The following is a 20,440-nucleotide window of genomic DNA, read 5'->3' as shown; positions in this document are numbered from 1 at the left end:
CTCTCCACATCCTTCCTACCAAGGTGAATCACTTAACATTTCTTTGCATTTAAGGGCAACAAAATCAGCTTTTAAACTGCCAGCAGCACACATCATGAAATTGTGAATTCTCAAATGGCATTTTCCATCATTGAGCTTACTGCACACCTGGGGAATGCAGAAGCTGAATCTTCGCCCTCCCAGAAAAACTGGTCATGCTTTCATATCATGAAAATTTATAGCATTTTGTTGCACAATATAAAGACCTGCAAACGTCATTTAAAAAAAGATCAATACTCACAGAATCCTTAACAGATTCAGAGAAGAGAGGAGGCTGATCTGTTAAGCAGGAAAGGACAAGTTCTATCAATACTAGAACAAAATAGACGTAAAAGGTCGTGTCCCGAAAAGCATCAATGTAAGAGACCTAAAAAAAATAAAGACATCAAATTACTACACAGAAGCTACTTTACCAATACGGAGAGCTTCTTTCTGCTGAAAAAGTTCAGTGGGCGCAATACAAGAATCCTGAAAGTGATTTAGATAACAGTATAGCAAAGAAACATAAAGGGACGCCACAGCACACAGAAGCTCGGAGAGGGTAATTTGACAAAAGTGAATTAACCTATCCTGTACTTAATTAGATGAAGAAATTAATTAAAACTAAAATAAAGCAAGCAAAGTTGAATCGGACAACCCGGAGGCAAGGGAACACAAAGTATGGGAGACTAAAATATCAGCAGGGAAGCAACGGGTTGCTTTTATTTCATCCCAATTAACTTAAAAATAAACTTGGTCTAAATTAATAGCGAGGTGGCAGGACACCTCAGTCCCATCCACATGTCCTGTGTCATGTGGAATTCCAGGCACTTCTCGTGTCATGCCAACCACATGTGCAGGAAGTCACATCAGCTGAGCAGCTCGAGTTCTGGTTTCGGGTCTGGAGCAGCATCTGACTCAGAGTCACAGATGTTTACAGCATGGAAACAGGCCCTTCGGCCCAGCTGGTCCATGCCGCCCGGTTTCTATCACTAAGCTAGTCCCACTTGCCTGCATTTGGCCCATATCCCTCTATACCCACCCTGCTCATGTAACTGTCCCAACTGCTTTTTAAAGGACAAAATTGTACCCGCCTCTACCACTGATAATGGCAGCCAGCTGCTCACCACTCTGTGTGAAGAAATTTCCCCTCTGGTTTCTTTCATATCTCTCCCCTCTCACCTTAAGCCTGTGCCCTCTAGTTCCAGACTCTGCTACTTTTAGAAAAAGATGTCGACTATCTACTTTATCAATGCTCCTTATTATTTTCTAGATCTCTATAAGATCACCCCTAAGCCTCCTACGCTCCAGGGAAGTAAATATATAAAGGTTCAGTAATAAATTGGATGTAAAAGGAATTTCATTCAACAATAAGGAGACGGTGCAACCGGTTGCCTGTAATTAATGCACCTCGTAGGGAGATATCAAGATATATGGGAGAACTGGTAAGGTAGATGAAAGCACTTTTTCTATTTGTTGGGGCATGCAAGTCTAGGGATTTAGCCTAAATGAGTCTGACTTTCAGGAGTGATTCGGGAAACATTTACAAAGGATGGTCGAACTTTGAAATTTCCGTCAATGCAGTGGATGCGAGGCTAATTGTTCATTTTAAATCCGAGATGGATAGATCGCGGTTAACTGAAGGTATTATGGGGCATGGGTAGGTATGTGGAATTGGGTCACAAACCAGCCTTGCTCTCATAGTGAGGGTGATGGTTCCACTGGAGAGTACAACCAGAGTCAAGTCCATGGCAGCAGGGGTCACTCAGCGCTATGGGGCAGGGTGGAGAAAGTAAAAGTGATAAGGATAAGGGATTCAATGATTAGAGGAAGAGACAGGCATTTCTACACAGTCAGGGACGTGATTTAGGATGGTGCCTCAGGATCCATGATGTCACTGAGTGGTTGCAGAATATTCCGAGGGGGTAGGATGAACAGCCAATGGTTACAGTCATCAATAACAACAAGGGGCGACACGGTGGCGCAGTGGTTAGCACTGCTGCCTTACGGCACCGAGGACTCAGGTTCGATCCCAGCCCTGGGTCACTGTCCATGTGGAGTTTGCACATTCTCCCCTTGTCTACGTAGGTCTCACCCCCAAAACCCAAAGATGCGCTGGGTAGGTGGATTGACCACGCTGAATTGCCCCTTAATTGAAAAAAAATTGGGTATTTTAAATTTGTTATTGTTTCAATAACAACACAAGTAGAAAGACATAAGTAGACAGAGGGATATGGTCTGCAAGGCTTAAGGGAGAGATCATTAAACAGGACGGCATTTATAGTAACTTCCGGATTACTCCTGATGCCATGCACTAGCGAGTATAGGAATAGGAAGATAGCACTGAAAAATGCAAAGCTGAAGAGACTATGCAGGAAGGTAGGCTTTAAATTCATGGGACAATGAGACCGGTTGAGTGAGTGGGAATGGTATAGCCCAACGAGTTGCATTTCAACATGGGCAGGTTTGGAAAGAGCAGTCGAATAGGAAATACTGAAGTATTCAGGGGGACTGACTAAGAGGATCCTGGGATTATATTCATTGGAGTTTAGGAGGTTGAGGGGAGATCTAATAGAAACTTACAAGATAATGAAAGGCTTAGATAGGGTGGATGTAGGGAAGTTGTTTCCATTAGCAGGGGAGACTAGGACCCGGGGGCACAGCCCTAGAATAAAAGGGAGTCACTTTAGAACAGAGATGAGGAGAAATTTCTTCAGCCAGAGAGTGGTGGGTCTGTGGAATTCAGTGCCACAGAGGGCGGTGGAGGCCGGGACGTTGAGTGTCTTTAAGACAGAAGTTGATAAATTCTTGATTTCTCGAGGAATTAAGGGCTATGGAGAGAGAGCAGGTAAATGGAGTTGAAATCAGCCATGAATGGTGGAGTAGACTCGATGGGCCGAATGGCCTTACTTCCACTCCTAGGTCTTATGGTCTGAAAAGGGGGTTTAAATGAGGCTTGCAGTACATGGCGCTGTGATAGCCCATGTGCACTTGGGGAAAATAAACTATACTTTATTTTGGAATGATGGTCACATTAAGAACTAGGGTTCTGTCAAAAATGAAGCCTCATACCTCTCGCAAATGATCATGTAACCAGATTGCCTGGGAAATAAAAGATGGAGAGAAAAGGGCAACAGATTCGCGCCCTATAATTAACCTATGTTCAAGCAGTTTAGATTACTTGCTACATGAACAGGGCAGAACAGTGTTAGCACTGCTGTCTCACAGCACCAGGGACCTGGGTTCAATTCCGGCCTCAGGTGACCGACTGTGTGGAGTTTGCATGTTCGCCCCGCGCATGCGTGGGCTTCCTCCGGGTGCTCCGGTTTCCTCCCACAGGTGGATTGGCCATGATAAAAAAAATTGCCCCTTAGTGGCCAGGGTTGTGCAGGTTGCAGGTTAGGTGGGATTACAGGGATAGGACGGCGAGTGGGCCTGGGTGAAGTGCTCTTTCAGAAGGTCGGTGCAGGCTCAAATTGCCTCATGCACTGCAGGGATTCTATGATTCCTCACGTCTCCATTGACATCACCAGTCTGCATCCTCTTGATCCTTCAACTGAACAGTCTTTTCTTATCTACTCTGTCCAGACACCTTTGAGTAACTTTATCAAATTTACTCCCAATTAGAACAATTCCAAATTCTGCATCTTTCGACGTAACTGAAGTTTTTCATTCCTCGAACTGTTCTTGTGAATTTTTTTCTGCACCTTCTCTTCACATCCTTCCCAAAATGTGGTGCCCAGAACTGGGCCAAACACTCCAATAACTGCCTTGCTCGTGTAAACTCCAGTTGATAAGCCAAGGATGCTGCATGCTTTTATTAAATGCACCCGCAACCTGTCAGCATCTTCCATGATTTATGAATATTAACACTCGGGGCCCACTGCTCCTGCACCACTTCATATTATCTCTCTCCGTTCATCCCACGCAAAGAAATCACATCACACTACTCTGCAATAAAATTCATCTGCCACCTGCCCACCGATTAAACCAACTTCTCCACGTCCCTGTCCCTTCAAAATTCTACACCATCCTCCTCATTATTCACAAATACTTCCAGGTTTCATTGTTTGCAAATGGAGAAATTGCCAGGAAGCAGAGATAGTTTTAAGTTATAACATTTTACAGCACAAAAGGAGGCCATTTGGCCCATCGTGACCACACCAGCTCCTGAAAGTGCTACCCAGCTAGTCGCAGTACCCAGTCCTATCTCTGTAGCCCTCTAATTTAATCACATTCAAATATATACCCAGCTCGCTTTTGAAATATCCTATGCTTCACAGCACCAGGGACATGGGTCCGATTCCCGGCTTGGGTCACTACCTGTGCGGAGTCTGCACGTTCCACCACCCCCCCCCCCCCCCCCCCCCCCCCCCCCCCCCCCCCCCCCCCCCCCCCCCCCCGGTGTCTGCGTGGGTTTCCTCCTGGAGCTCCGGTTTTCTCCCACAAGTCCCGAAAGACGTGCTGTTAGGTGAATGGGACATTCAGAATTTTCCCTCAGTGTACTCGAACAGGCGCCGGAGTGTGGCAACTAGTGGATTTTCACAGTAACTTCATTTCAATGTTAATGTAAGCCTACTTGTGACACTAAAAAAAGATCATTTCTGGGATCCATCCTCACCACTCTCTCAGGAAGTGCATTCCAGCGCGGTGTTTCTCCTCATCTCACTCCTAGCTCTCTTGCTGACCATCTTGAAATTGTGACCCCCTAGTCACGGACTTACCAACTGGAGGAAACTTCTTTACCCTGTCAAAATTGTTCATAATTTTGAACACCTCAATGAGGTACCTCTTATGCTCTAGAGATTAGAGATATTTTATGAGAGAGATTTCTCTAATCTCTCCTTGTATCTAGAATTCCTCATTCCTGGTGTCATTCTGGTAAAACTCCTTCTTCTGCATTCTCTCCAGGGCTTTAACATCCTTCCTTAAATAAGGTGCCCAGGACTGAACGTATTCCAAATGTGGTCTGACCAATGATCTATAGGAGGTGTAGCATAATTTCCCTGTTTTGTACTCTATGTTTCTTTTAAAAACCCAAGCATCCAAAAGCCTTCTTAGCAACTGTTTCAACTTGTCTGGTTATCTTTAGAAATTTATGCACTTGAACCAGAGGTCCCTCTGCTCCTGTACTCCCCTCAAAGTTGGACCATTGAGCCTATATTGTCTCCCCACTTTCCTTCTACCGAAATGCATTACCCACATTTCTCTGCACTGAAATTCATCGCGAAAGGGGTCTGCCCATTTGGCCAACTTGTCAATGTCTCTTTGACATCCATGTTTGTATTATTGGATATTATAATTGAGGTATAAATTTAAATTAGTTTAATTTAGTGTTTTTGTGTAGGAAAGGGTAAAACTTGATTCATGTTAAACAAAGGTGTTTGCATTTATGGGGGTTTTGGTTTCATTTCAAACGCTGTCTGCACTGTGAACAAACAAAGAACAATACAGCACAGGAACAGGTCCTTCGGCCCTCCAAGCCTGCGCCAATCACATGTCATATCTAGACCACCCGCCTGTCTTAAAAGGTTGCTAAACTATCTGCCTCAACCACCTCACTTGGCAGTGAATTCCAGGCCACCAGCACCCTCTGTGTAAAAATCTTTCTTCGCACATCTCCACTGAACCTTTCTTGCCTCACTTTGAACCTGTGCCCCCTTGTAATTGTAATTTCTGCCCTGGGAAAAAACCTCCAACTGTTCACCCTATCTATACCCCTAATAATTTTATAAACATCTATCAGGTTGCCTCTCAGTCTCTTTCTGTCTAGGACGAACAATCCCAGTTTATTCAATCTCTTCTCATAGCTAATACCCTCCATACCAGGCAACATCCTGGTAAACCTTTTCTGCACTCTCTCCAAAGCCTCCACGTCCTTCTGGTAGTGTGGTGACCAGAATTGGACACAATATTCCAAATGTGGCCTAACCAACGTTCTATATAATTGTAACATACTTTTTGAGCTGTTATACGCAATACCCCGTCCTGAGAAGGCAAGCATGCCATATGCTTTCTTCACCACCATTTCCACCTACGCTTCGAGAGTTTACAACATGACAAAAGCAAACGAGTGTAAAGAAGGATGGGCTGATGCTTAGCAAACAGGGGCCAACTTTAAGGCAGAAAGAGCTCCAGAGTTTAGTTTTAACTGGACCCAATGCAGTTGGAGCCAGGTATTAAGAGCAAAGGCAGCTCTCACAACTCTGCCAGAAGCAGAACAATGGAGGAATAGGAAAGAAAACAAAATTCCAGAAACTGAGGAAGTGCTAGTTCTAGGAACCAGTGAATAAAAAGAGAAGTTTCAGGAAGATTGAAATCAAAGGAACAAAAAGGTAACTGGAATTTGAACAAGGTGCTGTTCATTGAAGTTAAAAGACAGAAATGAAAAGTGCGGACCTGGTGAGGTTGATTGGAGAGAAACCAGATATCTAATAATGTTGGTGACTTTATTAAGTTGATCCTTTCTCTACACCTTGCTATAACTGTAACATTATATTCTGCAGTGCCTCCTTCCTTCCTTATGTACGGTATGCATTGTTGTACAGCAGGCAAGAAACAATACATTTCACTGGATACTAATACATGTGACAATAATAAATCAAATCAAATTTAGCACAGCTTGAGAAGCAGCAGTGTTCTATTGGTGGCTGGGTACCGGAGAGATTGTGCAAAAGCCTGGATGCAGGTGGTAATTTAAGACAGGGGAATACGAAAAGGAGAGTTGGAATCCTGGCTGTGGATCCTTGCTGAAAAAAGTTGACAGAGAGTGTTTAGAAGAAGGTGGGTCTTGAGAGTGGTGTTTGGAAACACTTGTGTGATAATCATCTGGGGGGATTGGAGGCGAAATCTACAGTAGGTCGATTGGGTGGTATCTGCCACTTGGTTTCAGAGTGGAGTGCGTCTGAGCACAGTTAGCCTGTTGGGTTACAGGGACTGTGTATTTACTGAAAACATTATAGTACATGGCATATTTTGCAACCTGTGTTATCCTTAAAATCTCCACACATTTTTGCAGATTAAGTGGGAGCGAAAGAGTATTGTGTTTTAGTCAATTTTTTGATCTTTAATAAGTGTTTCTTTCTGTTAAAAGCTAATTGGCTGGTGACTCAGCATTTTCTAAGAAGAAAAACCTAAAAGTTATGGTCTTTTGAGCCAGGGTTCCATTCTGGGGCGCCTCTGTCCAGTAGTATCAACTGGAATCCAAACATTGTGCCCTTTACAACAAGGTCTATGTCAATGAGATACATCAGGAAGAGACAGGAACCCTAACACCGACTCCTGGGAAACTCCACTATAAACTTTCCTCCAGTCCGAAAATCAGTCATTCCCCGCTACTCAGTTTCCCCATCAGTGAGCCAATTTATTATTTTTTTATAAATTTATAAGAGTACCCAATTATTTTTTTCCAATCAAGGGCCAATACTCGTGGCCAATCCACCTACCCTGCACATGTTTGGGTTGTGGGGGTGAGACCCACGCAAACATGGGGAGAATGTGCAAATTCCACACAGACAGTGACCCAGAGCCGGGATCGAACCTAGGTCCTCGGTGCAGTGAGGCAGCAGTGCCACTCAGCAAATTTAGGATGCCTCTTGCTGCTGTCCCTCTTACTCCATGAGCTCGAAGTTTGATCACAAGTCTGTTGTGCAACACATCATCAATTGCCTAAATACAACATCAATAGCATTAACCCTCATCACCCCTCTCATCAAAAAATGTTAGCAAGTCAGTTAAACATGATTCTTCGCCTTTGACAAGTCCATCCTGGCTTTCCTCATTTATTCAAGCGACTATTAATGCTGTCTCTAAAAGTTTCTCCGCTACCGAGGTTAAGCTGACAGGACTGCAGCTGTTATGCATTTCTTTTACGATCTATGATCGCTCAAAAAGAGTGCACCATCTGCAATTCTCCAGTTCTCTGAAGAAAAGCATGGTCAAAACAACAGAGTGAAGATGGTATTTAAGGATGGGAAGGAGAAGAAGGTGTTAAGGGAATGAGTTCCCAAAAAAGGGGCTGAACTGTTGGAAGGCTCCGACAGAAACAGCGGTGCAGAAAAAGGACAGCAACAAGTGCAAAATGTCAGACCAAGAGGACTGGGATCTGGAATCAAGGATCTAAAACCTAATGCATTGGGGGACTGGAGGTCAATGTGTATATATATTTTTTATATCAGGCTTCCCTGTTGCTAATTAATATGAAAACTGTACCTGGCGTAAAGTGCACTGTAAACATGAATAGTCTTGGCACCAATGACATCCTTTCCACCCAAGGTCAAAGATTCAGTGACTACCCTGTTCAACAAGCGAATGATCACCAATTGGATAAGACAACAAAGATCTGCACTTCCCACAACAGCACAGATGTATTCACTGCACAATGGGAGACGGGTAAATATAACCACCGTCTTCAGCATGAACGTCAACTACGTCATCTTAACCCATTTGTGGTTATCAGGAGGTTCAAAATGTTTACAGCAAAAAGAAAAAAGATCCCCATGTGACTTAACTTTCAGAAACAAAAGCAAAGTACAAAAGCCTCAAATTCCTTCTGCTTGATCTTTCACACACGAGGTGTAACATTGAGAATTAAAATTCACAAAAATTGATCAACATTGTAAACTTGTTAAAGCGCAGACAAGAGAGAGGTCTAACGAGGAAATACAACTGGCAGCTGTTAGATTTTAAAGCAGTATTTATTGGAAGAGTTGCATTTTAATTACAATAACATGTTAAGAACAATTTTGTATGCTCTCCTGCTATATTAGTGAATATCGATTTTGTCTCGATGGCTGTCAACATACCTGCTAACTTTTCAAAATAAAGAGGCCGGCATTCTGGCCTTTGCGTCCCTAGTAGCCCGGCGAAGGATCTTGCTAATGTGGAAAGAGGCGAAGCCCCCCAGCCTGGAGGCCTGGATAAATGATATGGCTGGGTTCATAAAGATGGAGAGGATTAAGTTCGCCTTGAGAGGGTCTGCGCAGGGGTTCTACAGGCGGTGGCAACCGTTCCTAGACTATCTCGCAGAGCGTTAGAGGAAGGTCGGTCAGCAGCAGCAGCAACCTTGGGGGGGCCTGCCTGGGAGGGTGGATGAGCAAGAGATAACATGAAGGGTTGGGGAAACTGGCACGTACGGGTGAGGGCCAGTGTACAAAGCTGCGTAAATATATCATTTTGCCATGTATATATCTTGCTCTGCGCGATTTCTCTTTTTTTTTTTGTTACGAGGGGGGGGGGGGGTTATTGTTTGTAAGGGAGAAAATTTGTGTTAAAAAACTTTAATAAATATATATATTTTTTAAAACTTTTCAAAATAAAGAATTCTCAAGCACCAGCAAAGAAGCTGCTGCAAAGATTTAATGGATTGAACATGGGAGTGGTTTGAAACGAATCCCTAACAGGTGGCAGATTCAAGCCCCGGGCAATTACCGAATGCGCCAACTGGGTAGTCTCAAGTGACCAGTAAAGTCATCAGAAAAGCATAACAGGTTAAAACATGGCTGCGCTCGACCATTATGGCCTCCAGAGCCAGGTAATCTGTCAACACCCCTGCAGAGTTCACACAAGGCAGGAAGCAGGCAGCTACCAGAATACACAGAACAAAGGAGAAGGTTCCGGTTTGTGTGGGTGGGGTGGGGATGGGGTTTAAAACAAAGCTATTTTGAAATTAGGCTTTAAATACAAAAAATAAATATATGTACAATTATTAAGAATACCCAAGTAAACGTTTCAATTGTTCTTACCTGGTCAATAGAATGCATTATTTTGGACCTGAATGTTGGAATGGCACACAGCAACGCAAGCAGCCAAAAGATCAAAAGTATCGCAGAAGATTGGACACCCTTCAGCCTCTCATACTGGATGAGGAAAACTGCAAGCAACTGTCAACAGGATTAAATTTTGTTTATTAAAAAGTTAACTTAGCATTGGCATGGTCCAACTTCAACTGTGGCTGGGTCAAGTGGACTGTGTATCACAAATCTCATGTGCAAGTTAAACTTGTGTGCGCGCTAGTATCTAGATCAGCTCTTTGAACAACAACTTGCATTTTACATTGCATCTACAATGCAGACACTCACATTTCATTAGCCAAAAAAAAGGATACCCAGGTTAAACACTTGATGAAGTGCAATACGATGGAAAAGTGAGAACATCGCTTTTTCAAACCATCTGTTTACAAGGAAAGGTCTAATGGTTTTTTGTTATGATTTCTGGGGAGTAGATAATTAGAGGCAGTGTTTAAATTTCAACATGTAGGAGATGGGATTTGAGTGGAATAAAGATGATGTAGTAATGGGAAGGGCCAGAGCTCTAGCAGTCAGTTTTTGAGTTAGTTTTGTTGGAAGCTGTGATCTGAACAGCAGCTTCTGCAAAAGGCCATCAGGCTAAGCAGCAGTCTGACACAGAATAATAATTATAATAATTTTTATTGTCACAAGTAGGCTTACATTAACAATGCAATGAAGTTACTGTGAAAAAACCAGAGTCGCCACACTCGCCTGTTCAGGTACACGGAGGGAGAATTCAGAATGTCCAATTCACCTAACAAGCATGTCTTTCGGGACTTGTGGGAAGAAACCGGAGCACCCGGAGGAAACCCACGCAGAGACAGGGAGAACATGCAGACTCCGCACAGACAATGACCCAAGTGGGAATCGAATCCGGGACCCTGGCATTGTGAAGCAACAGTGCTAACCACTGTGCTATTGTGCCGCCCAGTTGGAACAGGTGGTATTTCCAGAGGGGTTCACCTGATGTAACGCAGTAACAAAATAAATGGTGAAAGAAAAACTCCCATATAGGATTTAATAGTTTTGATGGTTATGGAAATTACGGAAACCAGCTCTCTTAACAGACTGCAGAAGGTGACAATGTAAATAACAACAGTATGAATTGACAAAGACCAGAAGTGGTACATTGTGAATTGAAAGTCATCTGATATTGAAGGAACAGATGAGATGAGCAAGCTGCTCAGATCGAATTTTTAATTCTATGTCTGCAATAATTGGAATATGCTTCTAGACTTGGAACACCTTAACATATACATCAAAAACCAGGCTCAGAGAAAAGAATAGGAAAACAATAAACTGATTCATTGCTCCTCCTAAAGAAATTCCCTGCATCCGAATTTTACATAAACTGTTGACTCACTGCTCATGTGTGCCTGTGCCATATCATCACAAAGTGCTTCAATTCCACATTTATTGCTTTGAACAAATATGATCTACTTTGGGAGCTTTTGAAAGTGGAATAACTGGCATTCCACAACTTTATCTGTATTTATTATTATTGCAAGTAAGCACATGACATCAATGCTTTCTCTGCCTTTGTTGAAATGGGAGGGACTATCCAAAACACAACTCACTACAGAATGAATTTCTTTTAAATTTTTTATCCAATCCTTAAAGTTACAAAGCCAATGCGCAGTGACAGGACAAACGGGATTTGTAAAGAGCCGAAAATCATATTCCAATGCAAGGCGACTGCTGAAATTGTTTCTCACCCCAGAGGCTGGGCCGGAACGCCAGATAATTGTATAGTTAGATGCATAAAAAGCATTCAAGAGGGTTGTGCAGATACCTCTTAGCAGTTTATGGAGAGGTTTGGCCCTTGTTTGTGTCACGGGTGCATTTGTTGTACGAGACTCCGTCCATCAGCGTTTGTACAAACACCACAAATTCAAGTTTGGGGTATTTTTAGTCACACAGGGGGACAAGGCAGGGTGTCCCACATCTCCCCTTCTGTTCGCTTTAGCATTTATGCCACTGACCATTGCCCCGAGTGCCTCAAACAACTGGAGCAGGATAGGATGGAATACAGTGTCCCTGTATGCGGATTAACTTTTGTTATACATGAAGGATCCGGGACCAGCTTTGGAAGACATAATGGATATACTGAAGAGCTTTGCCTCCTTCTCTGGATACGTTAAATTTAGAGAAGAGCGAGTATTTTGTAGTCAACGCTCCAGGGAAGGGAGCCATTCTGGAGGGTACTGCCTTTCAGCCTGTCTGGAAGGGAGTCGTTCTGGGGGGTACTGCCTTTCAGCCTGTCTGGAAGGGCGTCGTTCTGGGGGGTACTGCCTTTCAGCCTGTCTGGAAGGGAGTCATTCCGGGGGGTACTGCCTTTCAGCCTGTCTGGAAGGGAGTCATTCCGGGGGGTACTGCCTTTCAGCCTGTCTGGAAGGGAGTCGTTCCGGGGGGTACTGCCTTTCAGCCTGTCTGGAAGGGAGTCGTTCTGGGGGTACTGCCTTTCAACCCGTCTGGAAGGGAGTCGTTCCAGGGGGTACTGCCTTTTCACCTGTCTGGAAGGGCGTCGTTCTGGGGGGTACTGCCTTTCAGCCTGTCTGGAAGGGCGTCGTTCTGGGGGGTACTGCCTTTCAGCCTGTCTGGAAGGGAGTCATTCCGGGGGGTACTGCCTTTCAGCCTGTCTGGAAGGGAGTCGTTCTGGGGGGTACTGCCTTTCAACCCGTCTGGAAGGGAGTCGTTCCGGGGGGTACTGCCTTTCAGCCTGTCTGGAAGAGAGTCGTTCTGGGGGGGGGTACTGCCTTTCAGCCTGTCTGGAAGGGAGTCATTCCGGGGGGTACTGCCTTTCAGCCTGTCTGGAAGGGAGTCGTTCTGGGGGTACTGCCTTTCAACCCGTCTGGAAGGGAGTCGTTCCGGGGGGTACTGCCTTTCAGCCTGTCTGGAAGGGAGTCGTTCTGGGGGTACTGCCTTTCAACCCGTCTGGAAGGGAGTCATTCCGGGGGGGGTACTGCCTTTCAGCCTGTCTGGAAGGGCGTCGTTCTGGGGGGTACTGCCTTTCAGCCTGTCTGGAAGGGCGTCGTTCTGGGGGGTACTGCCTTTCAACCTGTCTGGAAGGGCGTCGTTCTGGGGGGTACAGCCTTTCAGCCTGTCTGGAAGGGAATCGTTCTGGGGGGTACTGCCTTTCAACCTGTCTGGAAGGGAGTCGTTCTGGGGGTACTGCCTTTCAGCCTGTCTGGAAGAGTGTCGTTCCAGGGGGTACTGCCTTTTCACCTGTCTGGAAGGGCGTCGTTCTGGGGGGTACTGCCTTTCAGCCTGTCTGGAAGGGCGTCGTTCTGGGGGGTACTGCCTTTCAGCCTGTCTGGAAGGGCGTCGTTCTGGGGGGTACTGCCTTTCAACCTGTCTGGAAGGGAGTCGTTCTGGGGGTACTGCCTTTCAGCCTGTCTGGAAGAGTGTCGTTCCAGGGGGTACTGCCTTTTCACCTGTCTGGAAGGGCGTCGTTCTGGGGGGTACTGCCTTTCAGCCTGTCTGGAAGGGCGTCGTTCTGGGGGGTACTGCCTTTCAGCCTGTCTGGAAGGGAGTCATTCCGGGGGGTACTGCCTTTCAGCCTGTCTGGAAGGGAGCCATTCTGGGGGTACTGTCTTTCAACCCGTCTGGAAGGGAGTCGTTCCGGGGGGTACTGCCTTTCAGCCTGTCTGGAAGAGAGTCGTTCTGGGGGGGGTACTGCCTTTCAGCCTGTCTGGAAGGGAGTCGTTCCGGGTGGTACTGCCTTTCAGCCTGTCTGGAAGGGAGCCATTCTGGGGGTACTGCCTTTCCACCTAGCTGGGACTAGCTTTCAGTACCTGGATTGGTGGCTCAGGATTGGGCTTAGCTCATTAAACTGGATTATACCAGCCTTGTGGGTAGGATCAAAGCAGACCTACAAAGATGGGACGGCCTCCCATTGGCCTTCGCGGGCAGGATTCAATCAATCAAGATGAACATCTCGCCAAGAACCTGTTCCGAGTTCAGTATCTTCCACTATTTCTACCAAAGTCATTTTTGCCCGGGGGGGGGGGTTTGAGTGGCTTATATCAGGTTTCATATGGGCGGGGAAAGCGCCAAGGACTCGGAGGGGTGTTCTACAGAGGAGTCACGGAGCTAACGTGAAGACAGTGTTAGGATGGTGTGGGGACCCGGGGACCTGGGTGGGAATGGAGTCTGGGTCACGTAGAGGGTCCAGTTTTTGGACATTGGTGACAGCCTCTCTTCCATTTGCTCCGGCAAAGTACTCATCAAATCCGGTTGTTGTCTCCACTTTAAAAATATGGAGACAATTCCGTCAACATTTCAAACTGGGATCAGCGTCAAGGCTGGCCCCTATTTGTCTTAACCACCTGTTCGGCCCAACACAGTTGGATGCTATGTTTGGTGTGTGAAAGGGGAAGGACTGGATGGAGAGTGGGTGTGATCTATTTCTAGAGGGGCGGTTTGCTAACCTGGAAGAATTGAAAGAGAAATTTGAGCTCTCTGACTCATTTAGGTACCTCCAGATGTTTCCGGCATTCCCGGTGTCGCCGCCATCTTCCTTACTGGAGAGGATACTTTCCTGTTTGGGGCCGGAAGAGGGTAGCACGTCCAACATACATGGATGGATTTTGGGGGAGGATTCGGTCTCTGCGGAGGGGGTAAAGGCCAAATGGGAGGAGGAGCTGGGGCCAATATTGGAGGAAGAGGTGTATAGTGAGTCCCTTCATAGGGTGAATGCCACATCATCGTGTGCAAGGTTGAGCCTGCTCCAACTATGTCACACCTTACTAAAGCCAGAAGGAGCAATTTCTTTGCAGGGGTTGAGGGCAGGTGCGAGTGCTGCTTGAGAGGGGCCCACTAATCACACACACATGTTCCGGTCCCACACCAAGCTTGTGGGTTTTGGGTCTCCTTTTTTAACACCATGTTGGTGATCGTAAACATTGACCTGGAGCCCTGTCGTAACAGCTATATTTGGGGTCTCGGATGTGCCGGAGCTGCAGATGGGGGCGAGGACTGATGTCCCTGACTTCGCCTCATTGTCGGATTAGAGGTTGGCGATGCCACCTAATGACGCGACACTTTTTACTTTATGGTTACAGTTGTTGTTTGTATACAATGACAAAAGCTCAATAAAAATATATACTTGCATGTATGACATATTTAATAAATCCATGCATGTTGACCTCAGCATTTCAAGATGATTTTGAGGAATAGATAGAACACCCAAACCAAAAAATGAAAAACATCCCCTAACCCTATCAGCGAAAACAGCGCCGGAGGAGAGAGCCGGGAGATTTAAAAAGCGCGGGAGGAGAGAGCCGGGACAGCGAAAACAGCGCCGGAGGAGAGAGCCGGGAGATGTTACAAGCACGTGAGGAGAGAGCCGGGACAGCGAAAACAGCGCCGGAGGAGAGAGCCGGGAGATTTAAAAAGCGCAGGAGGAGCGAGCCGGGAGAGCGAAAACAGCGCCGGAGGAGAGAGCCGGGAGATTTAAAAAGCGCGGGAGGAGAGAGCCAGGACAGTGCTGGGAGAGGTGAGTGCACAAAAGGCGTGGCAGGAGTGCCTTTAGTCACAGAGTGCTGATTGGAACAGAGTGCATCTGAGTTTAGGTGAGTGACTGAGTTCGGGTGAGTGGCGAGAGAGGGCTGTGTTTTTGTTGGTGTTCGGGTTTATCCTTGAGGTTCTATAAAGAATTTTTTTTTTTTTTTTTTAAATATTTAAATTAATTAACTAGTCGAGTATGGCTGGACAGGTGATGTGCTGTTGCTGTATGATGATGGAACTGGTGGATCCCATTGAGACCATCAGTGACCACATCTGCAGCAAGTGTTGGCTGCTCGAAGAACTTCGGCTCAGAATTGATGAGCTGGAGACCGAGCTGCACACACTGCGGCACATCAGGGAGGGGGAACATTACCTGGACGCTTTGTTTCAGGAGGCAGTCACACCCGGTAGAATAAGTTCTGTTAATTCGGACAGTGGTCAGGGACAGAGTGGTGTGACTGCAAGGGAGGCAGGTAGGGGGATCCTGAGTTTAGGAGTTGAGGAGCCTCAGCCCTTGACCAACAGGTATGAGGTACTTGCTCCCTGTGTGGATGAGGAAGAGGGCTGTAGGGAGGATGCATTGACTGACCACTGCACCGTGGTGCAGGAAGCCATTCAAGAGGGGGGAGCAAAAAGACAAGAGGTAGTTGTAGGGGATTCTATAATTAGGGGGATTGATGGCATCCTTTGTAAGCCAGATCGAGAGTCCCGCATGGTATGTTGCCTGCCCGGTGCCAGAGTGAGGGACATCTCGGATCAGCTTGAAAGGATTTGAGGGAGGGGGAGGATCCAGTTGTTGTGGTCCACGTTGGGACTAACAACATAGGTAAGACTAGGAAAGAGGACCTGTTTGGGGATTATCAAACACTAGGAACTAAATTAAAGAGCAGGTCCGCCAGGGTTATAATCTCTGGATTACTACCCGAGCCACGTGCCAATTGGCATAGGGTTTAGAAAATTAGAGAAGTTAACACGTGGCTAAAGGAGTGGTGCGGGAAAGAGGGATTCCATTTCATGGGGCATTGGCATCAGTACTGGGGCAGGAGGGACCTGTACCGTTGGGACGGTCTTCACCTGAACCATTCTGGGACCAGTGTTCTAGCGAATAGGATAAATAGGTTGGTCACAAGGACTTTAAACTAGCAAGTTGGGGGGGGGGGGGAAGGGAAGTGTAAAGCTATGGACAGTGTAATGGTTAATGGAGATCAAGTTAAAGTCCAACAGGTTTGTTTCGATGTCACTAGCTTTCGGAGCGCTGCTCCTTCCTCAGGTGATTCACCTGAGGCAGGAGCAGCGCTCCGAAAGCTAGTGACATGGAAACAAACCTGTTGGACTTTAACCTGGTGTTGTAAGACTTCGTACTGTGCTCACCCCAGTCCAACGCCGGCATCTCCACATCAATGGAGATCAAGGCAGCAGGTTACGTGACAGGTTATTATGTAGAGATATGGGTTCAAAGACAAGGAAAATTAGGAGAAAGGGTAAGAGGAAAAATAAATTGCGAAAAGTTACTGAACAGTGTTAGGATTCATAACAAAGACATAAAAAACAGCATAAGTGTACTTTACCTGAATGCTCGTAGTATACGAAATAAGGTTAATGAGTTGATGGCGCAAATCATAGTGAATGACTATGATATAGTGGCCATTACTGAAACATGGTTAAAAGATGGTCACGACTGGGAGTTAAATATCCAAGGGTATCAGAGTATAGGAAAAGAATAGAATGGACGGTAAGGGCGGTGGTGTAGCTTTGTTGTTTAAGGATGGCATCCGGGCAATAGTAAGGGATGATATTGGTGCTATGGAGGGCAAGGTTGAATCAATTTGGGTGGAAATCAGGAATAGTAAGGAGAAAAGGCCACCAAATAGTAACAGGATGGTAGGGCAGGCAATAAGCAAAGAAATAACGGATGCATGTAGAAATGGTACAGCGGTTATCATGGGAGATTTTAATCTACATGTCGATTGGTTTAACCAGGTTTGTAAAGGCAGCCTTGAGGAAGAGTTTATAGAATGTGCCCGGGATAATTTCCTGGAACAGTATGTAATGGAACCTACAAGGGAACAAGCGGTCCTAGATCTGGTCCTGTGTAATGAGGCAGGATTGATTAATGATCTCATAGTTCGGGATCCTCTTGGAAGGAGCGACCACAATATGGTAGAATTTAAAATACAGTTGGAGGATGACAAGGTAAAATCAAACACTAGTGTTTTGTGCTTAAACAAAGGCGATTACAATGGGATGAGAGAAGAACTAGCTAAGGTAGACTGGGAGCAAAGACTTCATGGTGAAGCAGTTGAGGAACAGTGGAGAACCTTCCAAGCGATCTTTCACAGTGTTCAGAAAAGGTTCATACCGACAAAAAAGAAAGACGGTAGAAAGGGGAAAAATCGCCCATGGATATCTAAGGGAGGTGAGGGAGAGTATCAAATTGAAGGAAAAAACATACAAAGTGGCAAAAATTAGTGGGAGACAAGAGGACTGGGAGACAAGGTAGACTATGAAAGTAAACTGGCTCAGAACATAAAAGCAGATAGTAAAAGCTTCTACAAATATATAAGACAAAAAAGAGTGGCTAAGGTAAATATTGGTCCTTTGGAAGATGAGAAGGGAGATTTAATAATAGGAGACGGGGAAATGGCTGAGGAGCTGAACAGGTTTTTTGGGTCAGTCTTCACAGTGGAGGACACAAATAACATGCCAGTGACTAATGGAAATAAGGATATGATAGGTGAGGATCTTGAGATGATTGTAATCACTAAGGAGGCAGTATTGGGCAAGCTAATGGGGCTAAAGGTAGACAAGTCTCCTGGCCCTGATGGGATGCATCCCAGAGTGTTAAAAGAGATGGCTAGGGAAATTGTAAACGCACTAGTGATAATTTATCAAAATTCACTAGACTCTGGGGTGGTCCCAGAGGATTGGAAAGTAGCAAACGTGACACCACTGATTAAAAAAGGAGGTCGGCAGAAAGCGGGTAATTATAGGCCGGTAAGCTTAACTTCGGTTGTAGGGAAAATGCTGGAATCTATCATTAAGGAGGAAATAGCGGGGCACCTGGAGGGAAATTGTCCCATTGGGCAGACGCAGCATGGGTTCACAAAGGGTAGGTCGTGTCTGACTAATTTGGTAGAATTAGTTGAGGCCGTTACCAGTGCAGTAGATAACGGGGAGCCAATGGATGTGGTATATCTGGATTTCCAGAAAGCTTTTGACAAGGTGCCATACAAAAGGTTGCTGCATAAACTAAAGATGAATGGCATGGAGGGTAAAGTGGTAGCATGGGTAGAGGATTGGTTAACTAACAGAAAGCAGAGAGTGGGGAAAAATGGGTGTTCCTCTGGTTGGCAACCTGTAACTAGTAGGGTCCCTCAAGGATCAGTGTTGGGCCCGCAGTTGTTAACAATTTACATAGACGATTTGGAGTTGGGGACCAAGTGCAATGTGTCAAAGTTTGCAGACGACACTAAGATGAGTGGTAAAGCAAAAAGTGCAGAGGATACCGGAAGTCTGCAGAAGGATTTGGATACGTTAGGTGAATGGGCTAGGGTCTGGCAGATGGAATTCAATGTTGCTAAGTGTGAGGCTATCCATTTTGGGAGGAACAACAGCAGAATGGATTATTATTTAAATGGTAAGATGTTAAAACATGCTGCTGTGCAGAGGGACCTGGGTGTGCTGGTGCACGAGTCGCAAAAAGTTGGTGTGCAGGTGCAACAGGTGAATAAGAAGGCTAATCGAGTTTTGTCTTTCATTGCTAGAGGGATGGAGTTCAAGACTAGTGAGGTTATGCTGCAATTGTATAGGGTGTTGGTGAGGCCGCATCTGGAGTATTGTGTTCAGTTTTGGTCTCCTTACCTGAGAAAGGACATATTGGCACTGAAGGGAGTGCAGAGGAGATTCACTAGGTTGTTCCCAAAGTTGAGGGGATTAGATTATGACGAGAGGTTGAGTAGACTGGGACTGTACGCATTGGAGTTTAGAAGGATGCGGGGGGATCTTATTGAGACATGTAAAATTATGAAGGGAATAGATAGGATAGATGCGGGCAGGTTGTTTCCACTGGTCGGGGAAAGCAGAACTAGGGGGCATAGCCTCAAAATAAGGGGAGGTAGATTTAGGACGGAGTGTAGGATGAACATCCTCACCCAAAGGGTTGTGAATCTCTGGAATTCCTTGCCCAGTGAAGCAGTTGAGGCTCCTTCTTTAAACATTTTTAAGAAAAAGATACATGCCTTTCTAAAGAATAAAGGGATTCGGGGATATGGTGTACGGGCCGGAGAGTGGAGCTGAGTCCACAAAGATCAGCCATGATCTCATTAAATGGTGGAGCAGGCTCGAGGGGCCAGATGGCCTACTCCTGTTCCTAGTTCTTATGTTCTTATACAATGAAGCATTTATAAAACATACTTCGATAAAGTGCATAATTTGCAATAAACTATAAGACTTTTTTCAAGATAAAACAAAAGGGAACATTTTTCACAACACTCCCCAGTTATTCTGCTCAAAGAAGCAATAGATGAATTACAAAATAGAATGTAAATTTGAACAAGGCTTTGTCAAAACAATATAGCCTGTACAAATTAATAAAATCTTCCAACAATGCTGTTCTTGTATAGTTCACAGCTTTGTTCGCATGGGGGAATTTATTTTGTACAAGGCAGTTGTAATATATATGAAAAAGAGCAGATTGGGGTCATTAAGATCGAACTGAATTCATATGTTGTCACTACCATCCAAGTGTTACATGTAATCAGCCAACCATGGAGGAGTAATTCAAATGAGCAACAGTCTGCTACAAATTGATTTTAACAGTTTAGCTACAGTTCTCTTTCCAAATAAAGAAACAATGCCTACATCAGCAAAACCATTTTTTTTGTCACGCTTTGCAGAAAGAGACAAAATTTCCCAACTTTAAATGTACTGACCATTGTAACCCCAAGTATCGCAGGGCTCACTATGAACACGGGAGCTCGCTCAATTCCTGCACGCCTCTCCCAGAAAGCGTAGAAAAGATCTGTCCAGCAGTCTATCCACAACACAAATCCCAAAACCTGTAATAAATATAGTGTGAAAAGTTAAACTTTATTAATGCTATAACGAGGGGACATTTAAGATTTCTA

General features: G+C 45.3%; 1 protein-coding gene across 3 annotated transcripts in view; it reads right to left on the bottom strand.

Moving 5' to 3' along the window:
* Nucleotides 1–20,440, bottom strand: part of abcc1 (ATP binding cassette subfamily C member 1 (ABCC1 blood group)) — a 114,161-nt gene that overhangs the window by 74,167 nt on the left and 19,554 nt on the right. For all 3 annotated transcript variants that reach the window (XM_072481852.1, XM_072481853.1, XM_072481854.1), the window contains exons 3-5: nucleotides 20,246–20,371; nucleotides 9,762–9,899; nucleotides 281–406 (exon numbers count right to left, since the gene is read on the bottom strand). In XM_072481852.1, the coding sequence (XP_072337953.1) occupies nucleotides 281–406; nucleotides 9,762–9,899; nucleotides 20,246–20,371 (390 nt within the window). The remainder of the gene's footprint in view (nucleotides 1–280; nucleotides 407–9,761; nucleotides 9,900–20,245; nucleotides 20,372–20,440) is intronic.

The sequence above is a fragment of the Scyliorhinus torazame genome, chromosome 17 (assembly GCF_047496885.1).
Source record: "Scyliorhinus torazame isolate Kashiwa2021f chromosome 17, sScyTor2.1, whole genome shotgun sequence".
NCBI lineage: Eukaryota > Metazoa > Chordata > Chondrichthyes > Carcharhiniformes > Scyliorhinidae > Scyliorhinus > Scyliorhinus torazame.
The sequence above is the reverse complement of the archived record's forward strand: the minus strand, read 5'-3'. Positions and strand labels throughout refer to the sequence as shown.